Below are 22,711 nucleotides of genomic sequence, written 5' to 3' on the forward strand. Positions count from 1 at the left end.
CTAAGGTCTGTTGACCCTAATAGCAGACCATTGGCCTCCAAGGGTCATGTACTCAATGGACAGAGGGTCCCACCCCCTCCCTAAGCTTGTGGGTTTGCCTTTAAAAACACCTGGGCCCAGGGGAGAGGGCTTCTCCCTAGCCTGTGTGCTGGAGGAGCCCGTTTGCACAAACTTTTCCTGTTCATTAAAGCGTTTTGCAGCAACTGGACTGGACATTGAGTTCTTGGGGTATCAACTGAACCTGGAAGACTCCTCATTCTGAGGGTCTTACAATAGTCTCATTGAGAAAGTGATGAAAAATTTTGGTCTAAGTTAAAAGGGGGGTGGTGTGGGGCACACACAAAAATTATACTCACAAATTGAGGCAAGTGCTTAGATGCCCCTTAAAATTCCATCTCCAAAGAGACAACCGGCCCAGGTTAAGAATTCCTCTGAAGGGGTTCTCCATGCAAGGGATTTTTTTTTTGTTTTGTTTTGTTTTGTTTTGTTTTCCCATGAATATTGGATTCAAACTTTAGGAGTAGGCTTGAACATGGCGATGACAGAGGAGGGTGGGATGGCAGCAAGACAATCACCATGTGACCAACAGGAGAGCCCCAGGACCTGATGCACCAGGGTCCACAGACCTGGGAACCAGGCCTCTGTGTTACCTGGCAACTGATCTTACCGTTGCACATGCGCAGAGAGTTCTGTTTCTTTTTGCCCTGCCCCTGGGGCGTTAGAAACGCTAGCCAGAGGTGGCTGGCTCCTTCTGCCAGTCTGGAGGAAGTTTGGGACCTTGACCCCTAATAAGGGGCACAAGGGAACATCATGCAGGTGAGGGGCAGGCCTGTGGGTAGCCTTGGAGCCCTGAGAGTGATAAGCCAGCTAGCTCCAAGTTGAGGGGCGTAAATGGAGTGGTGTGGGCCCTCCAATGGTTACATTCTTACGTTTGTTCGTGGTGGTGTGCTATTTTGTGCTTCTCTGTCTAGTTTTGTGTGAATGCTAGTTTTCATGAGAGGCTGCAGGAGACATTCTGTTGTCCAATCTTGCCTTTCACCCCCGACTCCTGGACATTTAAATGCTGTGCTACTTTTGAGTTAAGAAAGGAATAGCATTGGCCCAAGTGGATTCAGTTTGTCCTCTCTCCTTTACATGCTTTTAAAAAGTCTGTAGGGGAGTGAAATCCATTGGCCTGTGAGTTGGTTCAGTGGGTTTATGTGCTTGCTGCCAAGCCTGAAAACCTGACTTCGATCCCTGGGACCTTCAATGGTGGGAAGTGAGGACCAACTCCTGCAGGTTGTCTTCTCCTCCTCCTCCTCTTCCTCTTCTCTCTTAAATTTTTTTGTGAATAGAAAAAGTTAAACTACAGCTATACATTTCAAGTCTTTGCCAAAATGTCACATGGTGATTTTTTTAATTTGTGAGTTCTTTATAATAAAATTTTAATTTAGAAAAAGAGTCTCCTCCTTTGGTCCCTCCTTCCCTCCTCCCTCCCTTCCTTCCTTCCCTTTCTCCCTCCCTTTTTCCATCCATCCCTTCTTCCTTTCCTTTTCTCCTTTCTCAGAGTAAAACCCTCACTTACTGACTTAATAAGAGCCTACTCTTGCTTGCTCCCTAGTGAAATGCATTGGGATTTTCTTGGTTTACCATACTTAGTTTGGGTGGTTTTGTAGACCATACAATTGATTAAGCTTTTTAAAAGTGAGTTCATGCGTCATCAAATCCTTTCATGTTGGACCATTGTTTGCAAGTACATTTGTACAATTAGCCTGGCATTGCAGTCTATCCTGCTTTGCAGCAACTGCTTTTCAGGAATCCTGCTGAAGTGAAACCAACAGAGAACAACAGCACATCGACCTCTCTTTGCACTCACTATCAAGAAAAACTCATCAGATCCAGTTCAATGTTTAAGGGCAGTTCTTTTAAATCAACAACAAACAACAAACTTGCAGGTAACCCAAGCAGAACAAGCTCTTTTTAAGAAGTTTAGCAATGTTAAAGGAAAGAAAGCATCAGGGAATTTGGTAGTGCAGAGTGTGTTCTATAAAGGTGATTGCTGGAGCTGGTGAGATGGCTCAGTAGATAAAGGTGCTTTGCTGCCTGACCCTGGGAATGTAGGTTACAAATTTGCATTTTGGTCTTGGGTACAATTGCAGAGTAAGTAAGAATTGAAGAATATGGTGCACTCAAGAATGGGAGACAACCAGAAGGGTTTTCTCTCCCTAGGGAATTCAGGGAAGGTTATCTTGATGCTTAGTGGTCAGGAATCAAAGCTGCCCCTCAAGTAGTTGTGACCCATGGCACACACCTGAGGATTTACAACAACATTGTTGTAGAGGAAGACATTTTTGCATGTGGTCTTAACAAAATCCCACCAATAAAATTGCAAAGACAGCAAGCAGAAACCAGCCAACAGTGTAGAGAGCACACAAAGAACAAGGGCGGTGAAATCCTGAACCAGTGAGTCAGCTTGCAGAGGTTCTCCAGTGCTAGAATGGACAGAAGCCAGTTATGAAACAATTGTGCTTATTGTCTTCCAAAACTGTCTACAGGAAGTACTTGAAGACCATAAAGTTTTTATTAAGATCTTTCTATGTACTAACAATAAAAGACTTCCATTTATCGTAACATCAGGAAGAATGGAATGCAAAGGGATAAACTAACAAGGCTGAAGACTTATATGAACAAAGCTATAAAACAATGTTGGAAACAGCTGAAGATGACATAAAAAGTGGAAATATACCCCATATTTGTGGATGGGAACATGGACTGTTACTTAGGTATAAAGCTTGGAAACAAATGCTTGCCTTAATTAAGAGGAAAAGGTATAAAATCAGTTAAAGGTGAGTAATGGGTTTGCTAATAACTTAGGATAAAATGGAAGTGATATATATTCACAATCTATCTTTGCCCCACCCATAACAATGTTACAAGATGACATAAAAGCTAAGAAATACATACATGTAGATTCAATTGTGTGTCTGGGTCACCATGGTGGTTCTGCTGGGTGATGTCTTTTCTCCTCCTGGCCCTTGGGCTCTCTGGGTCCCCCCACCCTTTGCATTACTGTCATGTTATCTTCTTCAGGGTCCTTCTTACATCATTGATGTCAAAAGATCAATACTACTTAACATATTTAACAGCAACCTATAGATTCTTTTTTTTTTTTTTTTTTTTTTTTTTTTTGTCAAATTTTAGCATTATTTTTGCAGAAATAGGAAGATCTACCTTAGAATGTATGTGGGATCTCCAGGTTCCAGATAGTCTCAAAAAGAACAAAAACATTGGAGAACCCTGTAAGGGCAGTGGGGATGGGTGTACATGACTATGGCTGTTTTCCATTAGGTCGTGCTGTATGCTTATAAACGCCTAAAATGATCATCTTCATATTGTGTATTTTTTCCAAATTATAAATACTTAATATTCAGGTATGGTGGCTTGTAGGCCAATTTAGGTGACAGAGTGAGACTCTCTCTCTCTCCATATATATATATCAGAAAAAACAACAACAACAAAAATAACAAACAAAAAACCTAACTGGAAAAGCTGTGGGCGTAGGGGAAAACTAAATGCTGTTGCTCTGCTAAAGGACCACAGCAACAAAATGACTCCTAACAATGTTCTATTCCAGTCATGGATCTGTGCCTTGCTCAGTCATCATCAGAGAAGCTTCCTCCTGCAGTAGAGATCCACAGCTGGACAATGTACAGAGAGTGAGAGACTTGAAATATTCAGTCCTAAACAGAATGTCTCCATCAAACCCTCCCTTGAGGGCTCTGGGAAGAGAAGGCAGAGGACTATGAAGGCAAGGAATAGAAAATACCAAGGCAAAGTGTCTTCCAGACACAGCAGGGCTGATGCACAAATGCACTCACAAAGCTGTGGCAGCATGCACAGGACCTGCACAAGTCCAACCCAGAAGCGGTCTGGTGCTGAGAAGGGGAAGTGGACAGGAGCTCCCATCCCTAACCAAGAAGCTATTTCCAACTGACAACTACTGGCAAAGGAAAGACTGGTTTTCTCCACTGTTGTCTCAATGGGTATATGAGGCACTCAAGGCCCCATGCCCATTAGAGGATGATCAACAAAAAACAAACAAACTCAATGGAATTTTGGAGATAGTTTTGTCTCATATTGCTTTGTTTAGGCGTTTTCTTTGAAACTTTATTGGTCTTTTGCTTATATATTATGATTCTGATTTTGTGGCTTTTTGTTTGTTTGTTTGGTTGGGGTTTTTGTTTGTTTGTTTGGTTGGTTGGTTGGTTTGTTAGTTGCTTTTGTTTGTTTTGGTTTTTGGGGGGTTGAGACAGGGTTTCTCTATGTAGCTTTGGAGCCTATCCTGGCACTCGCTCTGTAGACCAGGCTGGCCTCAAACTACACAGATCAGCCTGCCTCTGCCTCCTGAGTGTTGGGATTAAAGGCATGCACTACCACCACCCAGCAATTTTGTGTTTTTTATGAGTTTTATTTTTCGTGTATGTTTTTGTGTATATCATGCTTTTTCTTTTCTTTTCTTTTGGTTTTGTTGTTTGCCTGTTTATTTTCTGAAGGTGTGACAATTGATGGGTTGGAAGAATCTGGGAGGATCTAAGTGAGAGGAAACCATGATCATAATATATTGTATGAAAAAAATACTTGCAATTAAAAAAATAAAAATGGGCTGGAGAGATGGCCCAGTGGTTAAGAATACCTGCAACTCTTCTACAGATCATGGGATTGGTTCCCAGCACCCATATTAGGAGGCTTACAACCATATGTGACTCCATTTCAGGGATTCTGATGGCTCCTGCCTCTGGGGGCACTGCATGCATATGGTGGGCATAGATTTACAAGGCACATGCACATGCACAGGCACACACACACACACACACACACACACACACACACACAAATAAATAATAAATAAATAGATAATCTTGAAGACAAAAAAATAAAATGACTTTAGTACATTCTGTTCAGGCTCATGAGCTCTAGCCAGGTTCTGCTCCTTTGGGTTGAAACCTGGATGCTACTAAGACACTGGTTTGCCATTCTTCTGTCTTAGACCTCAACACCAGATTCATTGAAAACATGGCACTGTTGCCATCAGAGGTTAATTCAAAAATGATCTTAGGGAGACAAAAGATGTGTATATTGTGGGTAAAGCCATCTGTTACTTCAAGGACAATATTGTTTTCAAAATCCATAAAACTGAGAAAAGCTGATAAGACCCTGATATATGTTATTCTCTACATTTTTAGTGTCTTAAAAATTCTAAATGGGGGGAGGGGCATGGGAGGGTAGGAGGGAGAGAGGGAAGGAAGGAGGGAGGGAGAGGGAACTGGGATCCATATGTAAAATAAGAAAAAAATTATGAATGTATAATTCCAAACGCCAAGGAGAAAAGGAAATGAATACACTAGGGAATCACTAACTTCCCAGTTAGCAAAAGACTGTAAGCTGTAAGGTGAGGTAAACACTTATCTTCCAAGTTGCTTATGATTTTCATGTTTATAATATCAATAGAAACCTAATTAGGACAGCAAACATGTATGTTTGTGCCCCATGTGCATGCCAGTGTTCTCAGAGGCCAGAAGAAAATGTCAGATGCCTTGAAACTGGAGTTAGGGATAACTGTGAGCCACCATGTGGTTGCTGGGAACCTAACCTAGGTCCTCTGCAAGAGCAACAAGTACTCTTAAATGCTAAGCTATCTCTCCAGCCTCATTTTATGAAAATTTAAGCTGGTACTTAATAAGTAGTAATTCCAGACATGTCAGAAAATCATCATTGCTTTTGAAATTGAAATAAAGCATTTTTGCAATAAAAATACTCTTAAAAAGCTAACTAGAACTTGTGAAATTAAAAATATCCTTGGATGAGTTTTTTTTTTTAATGCCAATAAAATAGGAATAGGAAAATATTAAAAAAAGAAGTGGAGGGATATTTGAAGAAAAATTTTCTGTTGTGGGATAATCTTTTTGCACACTGTGAAGATGTGTCTGTTTTACTTCATTTGCCTAAGGCACCTTCTGACTGGTTTAATAAAGAGCTGAACAGCCAATAGCTAGGCAGGAGAGGATAGGCAGGACTTCTGGGCAGAGATAGGAACTCTGGGAAAAATCTAAGAGGTGGGGATTCTCCAGGGAGACTCAGAAGAAATCAGACATAAAGGACTGAGGAGAGGTAATGACCCATGTGGCAGAAAGTAGATTGATATAAATGGGTTAATTTAAGTTATAAGAGCTAGTTGGGAACAAACCTAAGCTGAGTTTTCATACTATAATAAAAAGTCTCCATGTTATTATTTGGGAGCTGGTGGTCTAATTTTCTGTGCATTTTCTAGAATTATTGGAAGATAATATTCCACAGCTTCAGAACTCCCAGTGAGTTTAGGCAAGACAAGTAAAATGCATATCTGATGCATCATGGGGAAGCATAGACAAAATCTTACAGTTTTTAGCTTGCCATTTGACTGACTGAAGCAGAGAAGAACACCTACACAGCTGTTGGTAGGATCCAGTTATAATTGTTTTGCTTTTAGAACTTAGTTTCTAGCTTATTCTTAGTCATGCCTTCTTTCTTTATTTTTTGCTTTCTTTCTTGTTTTGACTTTTGGTTGTTGTTGAGTTTTGTTTTGCTTTTGAGACTGGGTCTCATGTGTATGTTGGAATAGAACTCATTTGGCAGCCAAGGTGGAACTTGAAATCAGTCTGTGAGCCAGACCTCAGCATTTCATCACTGCATGCAACCACATTCTCTTTTTCCCATCCCTGTGATAGTGTCTCACCATGTAGGCCACGCTAGTCTAGAACTCACTGTGTAGACCAAGCTGACCTGGGACTCACAGAGGCCTGCCTGCTTCTGACTCCTAAATGCTGGGATTAACAGCATGCACCCACCATGCCAGGCCACATTTTCTTGATATATGATTCTATCTGTAGGATATTTCTGAATATGGTAGCTTTCTTCATCAAGGCCTGTGGTGATATATTGTTTATGATTTATTAAAGCCACTGGAGATCAAAATAGCAAAGCAGCCATACTAGTTAGCTATAGAAGCTAGGCAGTGGTGGTATAAACCTTTAACCTCAGGACTCAGGTTTAAGAGGTAGATGGATCTCTGTTAGTTCAAAGCCACACTGAGCTACACAAAATAGATGCAGTCCTAAAGAGAAATGGCTCACACACACCTTTAATCCCAGCACTAGGGAGGTAAAAAGAGCAAAGGGTCTCATGCGGAGATGGATTCTCTAGGTACTCTGAGGAGAGGCAGCATCTGAAGCTTGGTGAGAGCTTGTGGAGACAGAATCAGTCCTTTCAGCCAGAGGTAAAGGTAAGAGGTAGTGCCTTGGCTGCTTTGCTTTTCTGATCTTCAGCTTGAAGCTTAAACCTCAGTATCATTCTCTGGATCTTTGCATGTTACAAAAGCCAGGAAGCCTAGCCTCTCATATTTAAGCATGAGAATTCTTGAATCTATGCACCTTGAAATAGAAATAAGTTCACCTGACAGTCTGGAACACAGAGAGCAACACACATTTGGACATCATAAATTGGGTTTGTTTACTGTAGTCGAAGTATATTTTCTGTGACTTCTTCTAAGTTTACTTTCTTAGAATTTTATATATATGGTGTAATTGATTTTTGAAATTTATTTATTATTGTATGTGTGTGCATGATGTGGGTGGGGCACATGTGTCACAGTAGAGGTCAGAGGGCAACCCTGTATAGTCGTTTTTCTACCTTTATGCAGGGTCTGGAAACTGACCCAGGTCACCAGGCTTTTGTGACAAGTGCCTTTACCTGATAAGCCATCTGGCCAGCCCCTAAGTTGATCTTTTTACAAGCCTCTCTGTAATACCAAGGATAATTGTGTCCTATTAATCAAAGTGTGCGGTCTCACTCTTAGTGGGAGAAGTAGGTCTGTTCTTCAAACCTTAGCTGTAGAGTCCATGAACAGCTTTGTATTTGAGCACACCACCCACCAGTCAGTTTTACCAGCACATTTTACAATGCACAACTTTGCTAATAGAGTATCCTCTTTGTGTGTGTAGGATCCAAATGAAGATACAGAATGGAATGAAATTTTAAGAGATTTTGGCATTCTTCCTCCAAAAGAAGAACCAAAAGATGAAATTGAAGAGATGGTGTTACGCTTACAGCAGGAGGCAATGGGTATAGTGTGCACTTGACGGGCTGCACTGAGGGGTGATACAACAAAGGTAGTAAGATACATTTCATGAACATGAGAGAGAGAGTTAGATATCATTTCATCTTAGCTCTGCCTGTCCACTCAAAATTAGAAGATTGCTGCCTAAAATAGCCAATTAGTGTGTGGGAAGGCACATGCCAGTTAATAAAAGTGCTCATAAAACCTGGTGAGATTCCTTTTGCCGTGTCCCTCTACCTTGAGATTGCCTTCTCTTTTGTTCATCCGATAGAGATCTTCATTAATACACTTGGGAGAAACCTAAATTTAAGGATATAATTGATTTTCCCAGCTATTCTAGAAAGTATCTTTTCAGTTCTGTGAACTTTGAGGAAATCGAACATGCTAGTATTACAATTTCTGCAATGTGTAACCGTGTTTTAGCTGCTTGATACATGTTTGTTGAAGATATTGTTGATCTCTGTTACTTAAGCTGTTAGGGTTGTGTGTTTTTGTTTTGTTTTCTAGAAGTTGGTTATAAAGTAAAAATAATGTTTAGACCTGAAATTTATGTTTTAGTTAAACCGTATGAGAAGATGACACTTGCACAATTGAAGGAAGCTGAGGACGAATTTGATGAAGAAGACATAAAAGCTATTGAAACATACAGGTATAGTATTGTGTTGCTGGGGGATTGATACTTGAGAAATTGGCTTGTTAAACCTTGTCAAGAACATATTTTATGCCATAACTTGATTTCTTCTTGGTGCTTGTACCATTGACTCTGCTCTGTCACAATGTGGGTATCTTTGGGTTTGTCCTACTTGAAGTGAATTTTAGACTCATGTCCTTTGTCTTAGATCACATTTGGGAAGATGTGTGCCATTAATTCTGAAAATGCTCTCTTTCTCCGTGTCTGCTCCTTTTGGGCTCCTAGAATAGTATATTGACCTGCTGGACAGTTGACCACAGGTCCTTTAGGCCTTGTTCACTTTCTTTTTCTTCTTCTTCTTCTCCTCCTCCTCCTCTTCCTCCTCCTCCTCCTCTTCCTCCTCCTCCTCCTCCTTCTTTTTTTTTTACATCTATGCTCTTCTGGGTTAATAATAGCAATAGTTCTGCCTTTTGATTTTCTGATTTTTATTTTTTTTTTTTGGTTCTGGTGTGTTTTTTATTTTAGTACATTTTCTTTTCGATTCTCCTGGAGTGTTGCACTTGTAATGTGCAGGATTTTTTTTTTCTTTTGGGCTCAGATAGTTGAAGATTTGGTTTCTATTTGATGATGCTGTTTGGGGAAATAGGTGGCTCAGTGTTCAGAACACTAGCTAATCTTCCAGAGGGTCTGGTTTCCCAGCATGCATATGGAGGATCACAACCCTCTGACCCCTTCTTCTGTCATCCATGGGTACCATGCATGCAAGTGGTACACAGATCTATATGTAGGCAGAAGACTCATGCACATGAATGAAATGAAAATAAATTTAAAAGGTTTGAGTGATAACATGGTGATGGTGCCTGAACTTTTTGATCCTATCTCCTACAGCTCCCTTGAGCATCTCTTTCCCAAGCAGTGACTGTGACCTGGGCACTTTAGGGCTATGTCACCTCAGAATCCTGTACCTCCTCCCATGTGAGTCAGGGATCAGTGTGGAAGATGGCACAGACGCTTTAGGACTGTTTACCAGAGAGGAATATACCACTTTACACCTCTCGTTGGTTACCATCTCCTCTCAGAAGGAAGCTTGCAAGCCACCAAAGAGGAATCTATAATGATGGTTAGGTTCTAGCAAAGCCTCCGGGTAAGATAAAGAAGTGAAAAATATCTTATTCATGAAATTAGAGACAAAATGGCATTGGTAGGTAACCAGCTATGAAATAGCAAGTGACTTAAACCCAGAGGCTCCTGTAGCTAAAAGGAAGAAGAAATGTCTAAATGTATAAATGTGGCCATGAACATATCTGCATATATATTTTTTGTGGCAAATGCTAAACTGTCTTCCTTGACATACGTTCCTCTTTCTCTTGACGCATGTTACAGTAGAGCAGAAGCTAGAAGCTAAAGCTGCATGTCTCAGACTCTATTGCAGCAGATGTGTTTCAGGTTCTGCTAACATACTCACAGAGTATTGGGTTCAGAGCTAAATTAAAGGAAGAAAGCAGGGGTTTAAAAAAAAAGCCTAAAGTGTCCATTTAAGTGGTGTGAACCTAGAATTTGCGTCATAATTCAGGGGCCATTGTTCTGGCAGCAGTTTCTCATCCTCAGATTGTTGCTAGGGAGACTGGTTCCTCATGCCAGCAGTTGCCATTGTGCCTCTTCGAATCTCACAGTAATGTAATACTTGGGCCAACAATTGGAATCCAGACTCCCCAGTTTCTGGATCGTGGCAAAGAAAGCCTTGGCAGACCAGTTTTGCAGTGTTGTTCTGGGAGTCATTCCTGGTTGCCCAGCCTAGTAGTCTACTCCTTCCACCATTTCAGTGAGTTTGCAAAGTGCTTAATTTCCCAAATTAATTTCCTTTCTGCTTAAAATCACTAGAGGGCTTTCTGTGTGTGTTCATGAACCCCAACTGGCTTTGATTGTAAAGTGAAAAATGCAGGCCACTAAATGGTGTCTTCCTGATGGCAGGATTAACCCATATGTTAACCTTTCCATTGAACTAGGGAGGGAAAATGAGTGGGAAGAGAGAAGTTGGTAGTTGTACCACTAGTAGACCTAGGTCTGCATTATTATTCTCTTTGGATGCCATTGTGTTTGGCTACATTGTTACGTAAAACGAGTTTTCATCTGGCATGCTTCTACCAAATGAAAGGAGGCCAGTGTGTTCTGAAGTGTGCGAGGGAGTTGTTTGCTTTGACACAAGTATGATTGGGAGGTGGCTGCCACTGAACAGTTACCATTCTCAAGAGGAGAGAGTGCACCCTGGCACATGGGCCCACAAAGGGAAAGCACCTGAACCGGTCAGGATCAAAAGCAGCAAGGGAGAAAAATCTCTGACCCAGCCTTTCATGTGGTTTCTGTGGGAAAGAACATGTAAGACAGGGGTAAACAGGCTTATGATTGGCTAGTTTGAATCATTTTGGTGGGCTCTGGGGTAGGTCTGTTGTTAGTTATCTGGTAACAGGTTCTGGAATGACTAGGGCAAGCAACAAGGGTAGGGGGGAAGGCCACTGAAATCAGGCATGGTGGTACATGCTCAAAGCTCCAGACACTTGAAAGGACTATCTGAGCCCAGGAGTGTAAGACCAGTCTCAGGGACATAGCTAGACCTTGCTTCAAAAAAATTAGAGGAAATAAAAAATGACCAAGGATGTGCTTTCTGAGTTGGCTGGTTTGCCTTTGAAGAATGTGCTGTCTGGCACATGTTGGTTCTTTCTTTCTCAGAACCAGCCAGTTCTAAAATGAGTATTCCCTAAAGGATTAGCAAGGTTATAGGTGCCAGGACATCAAGAATGTAGGAAACGAGGACCACTGAGATGGCTCAGTGGATAGAGGTACTTGCTACCAAGCCCATGGCCTGAATTTGTTCCCTGGGACCCACCTGCTGGAAGGAGAGAGCCAACTTCTACAAGATGTTCCCTATCTCCACACATGTGCACTGGTGTGCACAGGGATGTACATACACCTGTGTGCACATACGCAAAACATATATGCATATGCTGAAACATTCAGTTTCAAGAACCCCCCCCCCCAATAGGCTTACAACTGCCTATAACTCCACTGCCAGGAAATCCAAGGCCTGGAACACATAAACTCACAGACATGCAGACAGATGGAAGGATGGACACACACACACAGAGAATGAATACATAATAAGTAAAAGAATATAACACTTACCTAACATTTTTTGTTTCAATTAGAGAAAAGCGGTTAAAGGAATGGAAAGCACTTAAGAAGAAACAAAAATTTGGAGAACTGAGAGAAATTTCTGGAAATCAGTATGTGAATGAAGTTACAAATGCAGAAAAAGATTTGTGGGTTATAATTCATCTATACAGATCAAGGTAATTACCACAGAATGTTGGTGCCATGATGCTTTAAAAACACTTTTAGCTTTAGGCTTCATGGTGCCTATGATGAGGAATAACTTAAGAGAATACATTTTAGAATTTTTATCTCTAGGGATTAAATTAAGTTTGCTAAAATATTTTCATCTGGAATCTGAAGACTGTCAGATTTGTTAGAAAAGTGATCACTGTTTGGTAATTAAACCTCCTACATCACCCCCCTACACACTAAGCTGAACTCAAACTCAAATGATGGTCTTGATCCTCCCTCCATCCTCCAAATTCTGAGATTAGTGTGTACCCTCATATTTGTCTTACCATATATTGGGGATCAAATCCAGAACTTGTTGCATGTTAGGCAAGCACCAGCCAAACTCAATTCCCAGGATCTTGTAGGCTCGAAACTGTCAGCTTTTTAAATCTTGTAAATTTCTAGAGTTTCCTGCCCCTTAAGTTTCCTTAGCTTCCTGAGTCTTATGGTTCTCCTGCTTCCCTCCAAGGGGAAATGTTTCAACTGAGGAAATAACTACACAGCAAGTTCTCATTCTTGTTGTTGGTATCAGAAAAGAAAAAAAAAATGAAATGTTTCGTAGGTTGGGAAAGTAGACAGGCTTGAGTGGGTATTTTAGATGAGCTACACAATGTGAACGAAAGTACAGAAGTCAAAAGCATCACAGTGTCTGCAGAGTTTGGAGTATTGGATGTGGCTCAGTCAGACAGTGTGATGCAATATCTGGCAGGCTACCATGCTGGGCAGGAAAGCAATGTCCACATCATGAAGACCTTCTGAAACTACATTAAGGAGTTCAGATTTTATGCCAGCGAGGAGTAGCCACTGGAGGTGTTTAAGCTTGGGCCACTTGTGCAATCTCAGGATCATATGATGCCACTTCCATGAGGGTTATACGACAAGACTTCCATGCTGTGTTCCCTTTGTAAATAGGGCCAAGGATGAATATGGGTAACATCTGGAAACAGATTTAGGATAACTTAATATAGCTCCGCCAAGGAGCGAGTGAAGCAATGGGCAAGGAGAATAATTAAACAAGAAGGTGGAGTTGATGTGTCTTTATTACTGAGTGGACAGTATATAGAGATTTTTAGTCTAAGCCAGTTTAAGAAATATCAAAAAAAAAAAAAAAAAAAAAAAAAGATCAGGGTCTGTTTGTTTTTGTTTCTTTTTAGGCATGGGATTGGGTAAGGAAGGGAAATGAAATCTATTAGCTGTTTGAAGAAACATTTACATTTAACATTGAAACAGGAGAGGGAATTCAGAGAGGTCAAAAAAAGTTAACAGAACATCGTTTGACAGAAACCAAAGGAGAGTATCCCAAGAACAACAGAGGTGAACGAAATGCAAGAGGGCAGCTTTGTCATTGGTTTACACACACACACACACACACACACACACACACACACACACAAACACACACACACACAAACACACACACATACCTTTTCATAAAGAAAGAACGTGATTATTAGAAAGGGATTCGTTATGAGATTTTCTTTTAAAAAAAAAAAAACCCTAAGATTTATGAGCTTTGATAGGTTTATTTGAAGTGGAGAAATTCTTTGGAGAGGGAAAGTGAGAACACAGGAGAGAAACAGAAGAAAACCAAGGAGCATGGAAGAAAGTAGAGGTGTGTGTGGGCAGGATGGCAGGGAGTCAGCTCTGAACTCATGTGCTAAAGTGTGGAGCAGGTAGACTAGGAGGAAGGGAGGGATGGAAGAGTGTGTGTAGTAGGGAGGTCTGTGATGGATGAAGTGGGAAGAATTGGAAGTTTAGGATCCTGCTTTCAATCAGTTTTAAATTTTAGATGAGAAATAATTCTGGATACTGGGATCCAGGATGCAGAAGACTGGGTGAAATGTATTAGGATCAAGAAAGCCAAGGAAGTCTGAGATGAGGCACTCTGGATTTTGTGTACCTGTGAGATTAAACCAAGGAGTGACAAGAGTTGGATCCCTTTATTGCAGCTCAGGCCTGCCCCCAGATTCCCTAGACATTCCTGTTTTTTTTTTTTTTTTTTTTTTTTTTGTGTTCCTATATTCTTCCACCTAGGGTACTAGTGATTAAAGTAATGCTAAGTGGAATGTAGTTTACATAAATTAGGATGCAGCTTCCCAGGGTACCAGCATCATTCCTGGGGCATAACTATGCTTTTATATAAAAAGTAAAGAACTATTTTTACAATAGATAGGTTTCACTTATTTGACTAGACTAAGAGGAACAATCTGTATTTGAAACACATTGTGTACATTCTCTTTTTTAGTGTCCCCATGTGCTTGTTGGTCAACCAGCATCTTAGCTTCCTAGCAAGAAAGTTCCCAGAGACTAAATTCCTTAAAGCCGTCGTGAATAGCTGTATTGAACACTACCATGACAACTGTTTACCAACAATTTTTGCTTATAAAAATGGTCAGATAGAAGGCAAATTCATTGGAATTATAGAATGTGGAGGGATAAATCTCAAGTTGGAAGGTAATGATTTTTTTTAAGTGTTTGTAAAAGTAACAAGTTAATAAGTTCTCCAGATGAACAAATATGAAAGCTTATTTCTTTGAAAAAAGTTTTCCCCTTAATTTTTTGCTTTTTAAGATTTTGAAAAGTGTGTGTGTGTGTCCCTGTGCAATGTGCATGTCTGGTGCTCATGGAAACTAGAAATAGTTGTTGCATTCCCTGGCACTGAAGTTCCAGGCACTCACAGTCTGCCCTGTGGATGCTGGGATCCGTCTCTGCAGCCATTTCTCCTGCCCCCACTTAGTCTCTCTTAAACTCCTCCAGATCAGCTTTCCTGTTGTCATGCTTATAATATCACAACACCTTTTGCTTAAAAATGTTAATGCTGTCTGTCTAAAATAATTTTAAAAATGTAAACCATCTAGTTTAGAATCCAGCCCAACTCCACACCCATGTTTCTCTGTTCTGGGTGGTAGCTGCCTTAGTTGGACTGGGCTTAGTCACGGAAGATCCCATACATAACTTTGCACTCACACTTTGTCATACAGTCGCTACTTTTACTCTCCTGGTCGAAACTCTGTTCATAAGGTTCTCATTTCCACTTATCCTACCACGAGTTCCCAGACTAATGAAGCCTCTTTCTTTTCTCTGTGGGCTTTTGTCCTGTACATTCTCTGTACTACCTATCCAGATCTTCTATTTGCTTTGTTCATTTTTCAGTGTATTTTTTCATTGAATCACAGATGTTGTGAAGTTTTGTCCACTGCCTCTATGGCATCACACACAGGTTCTTCGTAGCTCTCCACCACTGAGTTACACTTCAGCCAACAATGTTGCTGTGCTGCTACTGCTTCTTCTTCTCCTCCTCCTCCTTCCCCTCCTTCTCCTCCTTGTCCTCCTTCTCCTTTGCTTTCTCCTTCCCATTCTCCTTCTTCTTCTTTTACTTGATACAAGGTCTGGCTTCAGACTCTTAGGCACAAACAATCTTCGCTTCACCTCTCAAGTAGCAGAGGCTCTAGGTACGCATGCCTGGGTCTAGTTTCATTTCATTGTCAGGCAAAATTTATATTAGCAGAGTTAAACTTATTAATCTTTTAAAGTTTTACTTACCATGCTTCCCTTTAAAAACAATTATATCTTTTTCAAGATGAAAAAGACATCTCCCCTATATTTTCTCTTAATATTTTTATTTTTGCTTAGGTAATAAATAACATTGTAATGCCGTATTATAAAGAATGGATCTAATTTTATTCTATTGCTCCAATGCCATTTACTGAAATTTTATTTCCCACTGTTTTTAAATTTATTTTTAATCTGCAAAGTATGTATAATATGAACTCTTACAGTCTTAATCATTTTCCCAACTTGTCTTGCACATTTCCTTTTGAAATGGGATCTTGTCCAAAGTGCCCTTGAAAGTGTGATGTTCCTGCTTTAGCATCCCTGGCAGCAGCAATATAAATAGGTGTTTCCCAGCCTTGCCGCTTCCTTCCTTTTTGAGGTTGGATGGACAGTCAGGTTTCTTCTGTCTCTATCTATAATAAATGCTGCTTTCATGGAACTGAGTCTGCAGACACCTGATACAGTGCCTGTCTCCATCCCTCTGTCAAAGCCCAGAACTGTGATTTCCAGATCATACAGTAATTCATACATTTTTAAAGGAATTGCCATACAGTTTTTCATAACTGCTACACCACATTGTACTCTACCCAACAGTGTTCAAAGCTCTCACGTTCTCTTTGAACCTTTCAACACTGGTTAGGTTTTTTTTTTTCTTCCAAAAATAGCATCCTGGTGCATGGAAATGAGGTATTTTCTGTTTCTGCTGTAATTTTTAAATGTGTCAACTTGTTTTTGAGATCTCTACCATGGGCTTTTTCATTTTTCTATCCCTGTATTAGTAGAACACTGCAGTTAGTGCTGTGTGTTGGTAGTTCATATTTTTTCTTAAAAACAAACAAAAACAAAAATTTGCACCATTAACAGTCTAAATCATTTTCAGTTGTATTGGTTGGTGTATTTCTCTTCCCAACAGTTCTGTTGGCTTTAAATATTGAATTTTAATCTTTATGAACTACTCAGTTATTCACACTTTTACCAGAGTTTTGGGTTTTTTGGTTTTATTTTTTGTTTAGGGTTTTACTTTGTGTGTGCCCATCTGATACCCAGGGAATGATGGTATCTCGTCAGTTTGGTTATGACCCATGTAAATTCTTAACTTGATTTCTTTCTTATCTTGTAAGCATTTCCACCCAGCACTCAGCTACTAATTGCTCTGTCTTAGGTAGGATTTTATTGCTGTGAAGAGACACTATAACCGCAGAAACTCTTTAAAAAAAAAAAAGAAAAAACATTTAATGGGGTGACTGATTTACAGTTCAGAGGTTTAGTCCATTTTCATCATGGCAGGACATGGTGGTGTGCAGGCAGACATGATTCGAGAGTCCTACATTTTGATCAGCAGGCAGCAGGAAGTGAATTGAGTGTCACACTGAGGGAAGCTTGAGCAAAGAGGCCCTCAAAGCCCACTCCACAGCGACACTTTCTCCAACAAGGCAGTGCCTCCTAATAGTGCCACTCCCTTTGGGGGCCATTTTCTTTCCAATCACCATATGCTTCTAAAAATCCAAGTTTAACTTTCCTGGTCACCTCCATTGCTTTAGTTTTCCCATTTCCACCAAGATCTTTTATTATATCCTTTCTTTCTGCCTTTCTTTAAGCGTATGCCCATTCTTTCTCTCTCCCTTCTTTTTCTTTTTCTCTTCTTTTTGCGTGGAGTTGGGGTTGGGTGGAATTTGTGGCAGTCCTCCTGCTTCAGCTTCCCAGATACTGGGATTACAGCACCACATCTGGCTTATTAGCTTCCTGGTGTACATTATTTTTCTTGTTGTTGTTTTGATTTTTCAAGTCAGGGTTTCTCTGTGTAGCCTTGTAGACCAGGCTGGCCTCCAACTCCCAAAGATCTACCTGCCTCTGCCTCCCAAGTGCTGGGATTATAGGCATGCTGCACCACTGCCCAGCTGGTGTACACTTTTGACCTTCTTATTTTTAATGTTTTTAAGATGATCATTTTATTCATTTCCCCTGTTAAGGATAACTTTATTCAATGTAATTCTGATAGAATAACACTTTGTCCTTCAGGTTTGAATGATCTTCACTTCCATACTATTAGTTTTTTACATTTTATTGTGTGTGTGTGTGTGTGTGTGTGTGTGTGTGTGTGTGTGTGTGTACTAGAATTCCATCATGTGCATATGGTCAGAGGATAACTTATAGAAGTCAGTTCCTTCCCTTCACCATGTGGGTGTCAGGGATCAGGCTCAGGGTGTCTGTCAGATTTGGTGGCAAGCCCCTTTACCTGGTGAGCCCTCTCACCAGCCTCAGTTTCCACACTCATTTTATCAAAGTCAACTTTTGTTTCATGTAGATGAGAAATTCATCTCCGTTTTCCCAAGATTGTCATCCAGTTTAATGATGGTTTTTTATCTATTGTAGAACTTGAATGGAAACTATCGAAAGTTGGTGCAATACAGACTGACTTGGAAGAAAACCCCAAAAAGGGCATCACGGATATGATGGTGTCTTCAATTAGAAACATTGCCATTTATGATAGTGACAGCTCCAACAGTGATAATGATGCCAAGTAGAACTAGTTAATAAATAGCTTTAAAGTATATGTATCCAATGCTTTATTTCCTATTGATTTTATAATTAGATTGAATATATAGACCTTGTTTTCTTCTTTATATAAGAATTATAGCCTACACGTCAATTGAAAAACTTTCATTTAGGAATAGTGTCTCTTGCAAATATGAATTTTTACTCCTTATTGTTTTACTATGACCATAGTTGGAAGTTTTGTTCTGTCTCGCCTGGCGCGATCCACTCTGGACCAGTTTCTCTTCCATCTGCTGGTCACAGCCACTTTTTCATCCCACCTGCAGGTTGCCAAATAACCACTCTAAGGTTTAATATTAATTATAATTGTTTGGCCAATGGCTCAGGCTTCTAGGTCTACATATAAATTAACCCATTTCTAATCTATATCTTTCTACAAGGTTTGTGGCTTGTTACCTCACATCATTTCCCAGGCAGTTACATGGCATCTCTCCTTGACTCTGCCTTCTTTCTTTCCATAACTCTGTTTGGATTTCCTGCCTAGCTATATTCTGCCTATCCATTGGTCAAAACAGTTTTATTTATCAACTAATAAAATCAACACATATTTGTAGCACACAGAAGGGCATCCCACATCATGTGATTTATTTTTTCTAATTCCTGTTGGACAAAACCAAAAATACTGTTGACTAATCACTTCCAAAAGACCCATGAGAGGAAATAAATATAACTTTATAAATACAATTAATGCAGTATACATGGCTGTGCATGCCCATGAATGTGCAAGTGGAGGTGAGAGGTTGGTTTTCAGTCTCTTTCTTAACTGCTCTCCACCTTAATTTCTGAGGTAGAACCTCTCATAGCAAAGCTGGACTGGTTGAGCAAAGGGAGCTCCCCTGTCCTCATCCTTGGGTCCTTGCAGTCTGATCCCCAATGCTGCATCACAGGCACACAATGCCATACCTGGCTTTGATTTGGGTGCTGAGGACTTGGACTAAGGTCACATCTGTGGTTTAGCAGGGGAGCCGTCTCTACAGAATCTACTTTCTAGGAAAATCTTATAGAAGAAATGACTACCTAGTTAAATTCATTTAATTCCTGAACTCCTTGAGAAAGGGATGGATTAATTCTTGTTTGGGATACAACAATCATGGGACGAAAGGAAGAGCCATATTATCATAAAGTCACAATTCAATTCTTGTGTTACCTAATACAGGAAAAGATGAGCGTTGGTTTTCCTTCCAGTGAAAACAAATGTAAAACACCTACACAATGTGCTCTTTTCCTTTTATTTTACTTACCTGTATGGGTATTTTGCCTGACTGTTGCTCTGCACATCACCTGCGCTGGTGCTCAAGGAGGACAGAAAGGATATCAGATACCCTGGAACTGGGTATCTTATGAGCTGCCATGATGCTGCTGAGAATTGAACCCAAGTACTCTGAAAGAGCAGCCAGTGATCTTAATCACTGAACTATTCCTCTAGCCCCTCTTCCTTTCCCTTTAAAGTAGCTGTCCCTCTCTTTTTAATGTTAAAATTAACTGTTAAAATTAGCTAAAATAAAAGATAAACTTTTCCTTCTTAACTCTGATCCATCCAGTAATGACAGTTTATCCTCACACACAGTTCTGAAGACTAACATTTGTAAAAGCCATACAATTGCAGTATATTAGAACAGGATGATTGTGAGTTCAGCCTCACCCTTCCACAAGATGTACACACATTCTTCTAGCAGAGACCCAAGATTATAAGCCTCTATTTCATAAATACATTTGTCGTTTCAATAGGATATAAGTATTAGTCAGTTTGTGAGAAATTAATATGAAATATTCACTATTGAATGACTTGATAGGGCAGAAACTTCAGTTTTTAAATTTTCTTATTATTTAATATTTTTTCTTATTTTACATATCAATCCCAGTTCCCTCTCCCTCCCATCCTTCCATGCCTCCCTATCCCATCCCCCATCCATTCCCCAGGGAGGGTGAGGCCTTCCATGAGGGAACAGCAAAATCTGTCAAGTCATTTGGGGTAGAGCCTAGACCTTCCCCCATGTCTCTAGGCTAAGGGAGTTTCCCTCCATGGGGAATGTGCTCCCAAAGTGCTTTTGTGCGCTAGGGATACATCCTGGTTTCACTATCAGAGGTCTCATAGACTGGCCAGGCCTCCTAAATGAGACCCACATTCAGGGGGTCTGGGTAGGTCTGATGCTGGTTTCCAGCTATCAGTCTAGTGTCCATGAGCTCCCCTTTGTTCAGGTCAGCTGTTTCTGTGGGTTTCTCCAGCCTGTTCTTGACCCCTCTGCTCATCACTTCTCCCTCTCTGCAAATGGATTCCAGTTTGGCTCAGTGTTTAGCTGTAGGTGAACTTGACATTTTTTAATCACCTACTAATAATTGTAAAAATAGACACTTTCTATTTCATTCTCATATTTTTAGTTATCCTTGACAACTGAAATCTCTTCCTCTACTTACATTGTCTAATTCAAATTTCCTCCTAGTGTTTTGAGCATTTCCAGGAAACTTATTAGAAGTGCATGAACTCTGGCCCTATCCAAACTAACTGGATTGAATTTTCACTTTAATGAGATGCCTAGATGACTGGCATGTGCATTAAAATTCCAGGAGCACTATGAAGCAAATCCCTTAAAGCTTGAGTGTGTTAAGCTATCCCCACACTGGGTCATTAAATCTACCTGAGTTGAAACTCCAGTTTCAGCTCCAAGTCAGAACTGAATTCAAGGAACTAGGAAGATGATGCTTTAAGGTGGGGTCTAGCTATGTAGCCAAGGATGGGCTCAAATAGGGCTGTTTTAGCTTAATAGTTTTCTTCCCGTCCTTTGTACATCTCCAAGGAACTTAGAAAAAAAGAATACATTTAAATTGTCTAAAATCCATATTGCATCCAAGTACTTGTTCATTAATGAGGCATGCTGAGTTCTCCTAGAAACTGGGTCAGCCTCCCATGGCACAGTCCTGGTTTAGTCCCATCTCTGCTGATCTCTGAGCACCCCACCTCCTGCAGAAGTATACCTAGTCTTCTTACTGTTAAAATTTCCTTTCTCTCTATGTGTCAAAATGGTTCAAGCCCAGACAGTACTTTCAGCCAGTCAAATCACAAGAAACATCACACCCTGACCATATCGAAATGGTGGGATATGTGCTTTGATTTAGTTCAACCCACCTCTGGCCAGCAGTTTCTCTTTAAGTCTCTTTCTTCCTGTTTTGGTAAGTATTGGGTGATATTGATACATCTGCCTAGGGATGATATTTCAGTCTCTCTTTAGACTCTTAAAGTTTAGTGAACACTTTGATTTGATGCTATTGAAGTCTTAGTAACAACATGGAATGAAAAGGGGAAGAAAGAAAATCAAGCAGATATGTCTTCAAGATATAGAGGAAGAACACAAGTTTGAGGGCAGCCTGGGCTACATACATTATTGAGACCTGTCTTAAAAAGAGCCAATAGCTAGAGATGTAATTGATATTGGAGACATAGTTGAGGGGTAGAGTGCTTTGATCCTCCACACACACGCATGCACGCACGCACAAGCGAGAGAGGAGACAGACACAGCAGCATGGTTTCAATGAATTAAACTTCCAAATATTTCTCTCCTTAAGTGCTGTACTTGAGTGTGAACTTAGAGATGGCCATCGAAGATCCACTTTTCACAACTTTGACCACGGCTGAAGGAGCAGGTTTCTGGCATCAAATATTAGTAGTCATTTAGAAGACGAGATGCTTGATGCTATTTGTTCCCTACTTTGGACTTCACTTAGCATCATATACTGGTGACAACATCCTCTATTACAGGGTGGCAGCTTTCTCAATCAGGGTCACATTCACACAAACAGTAACTTATCTATTCCAGAGTTGAATACTCCTACACAGGTGGTAGCTTTACCTATTAACAGTGACACACATTCTTATATAGATGGTAATTTTATTATATTCTCATGTTCTTATACAGATAATTCTATAATAGTGCTCCACATTCTTCTGGATTCTCAAATACAGGACAACAGTACTAGTAATATGATCTTCCTCAATGAATTCCAGTTTGTTCCTCCTTTATATAGTTATATGAATTTCTAGAGCTACTTCTTGACATTCTGCCTCCAGTTATAGCTGGGGATATAAAGATCTTTCTAGCATCTCTAATCTCATTCAATCACTTATTCACCTTAGATATTGAAATAAATGCTATAAGTAAATAGGTAATAAAATATGTGGTTCCTTCCCTCTTGAAGTACATCATCTGTAGGGGAGATGGTTAATAAGTGAGACATTGAACATTAAACAAATACATATGCAACTAAGAAGTATTATGGGAGAAACAATAAATAGAGAAGCTGTGGGTACTGTGTGGGTGGGATCTTTTTGACACATGACATTTGATGAGGCAGGTTTAAGAACAGGTACAGCAGCAAGCAGGCAAGGGCTCATAGCAGCACACACCTCTGTCAAAGCCTGAAAGTGGGTGGTGATTAGCAAGGAATTGAAAAGATGTTTCTGG

At 40.2% G+C, this 22,711-nt stretch overlaps 1 protein-coding gene across 1 annotated transcript; it reads left to right on the plus strand.

Annotated features, from left to right (window-relative positions):
• Positions 1-726: 726 nt before the first annotated feature.
• Pdcl2 (phosducin like 2) lies at positions 727-18,252 on the plus strand. The gene is made up of 6 exons (XM_051198118.1): positions 727-816; positions 8,016-8,136; positions 8,690-8,780; positions 11,966-12,109; positions 14,389-14,597; positions 18,072-18,252. The coding sequence occupies exons 1-6, from the start codon at positions 811-813 to the stop codon at positions 18,221-18,223; spliced, it is 723 nt and encodes a 240-aa protein (XP_051054075.1). The 5' UTR covers positions 727-810; the 3' UTR covers positions 18,224-18,252.
• The last annotated feature ends 4,459 nt before the right edge of the window (positions 18,253-22,711 follow it).

This window comes from Phodopus roborovskii, unplaced genomic scaffold (assembly GCF_943737965.1).
Source record: "Phodopus roborovskii unplaced genomic scaffold, PHOROB, whole genome shotgun sequence".
Lineage (NCBI taxonomy): Eukaryota > Metazoa > Chordata > Mammalia > Rodentia > Cricetidae > Phodopus > Phodopus roborovskii.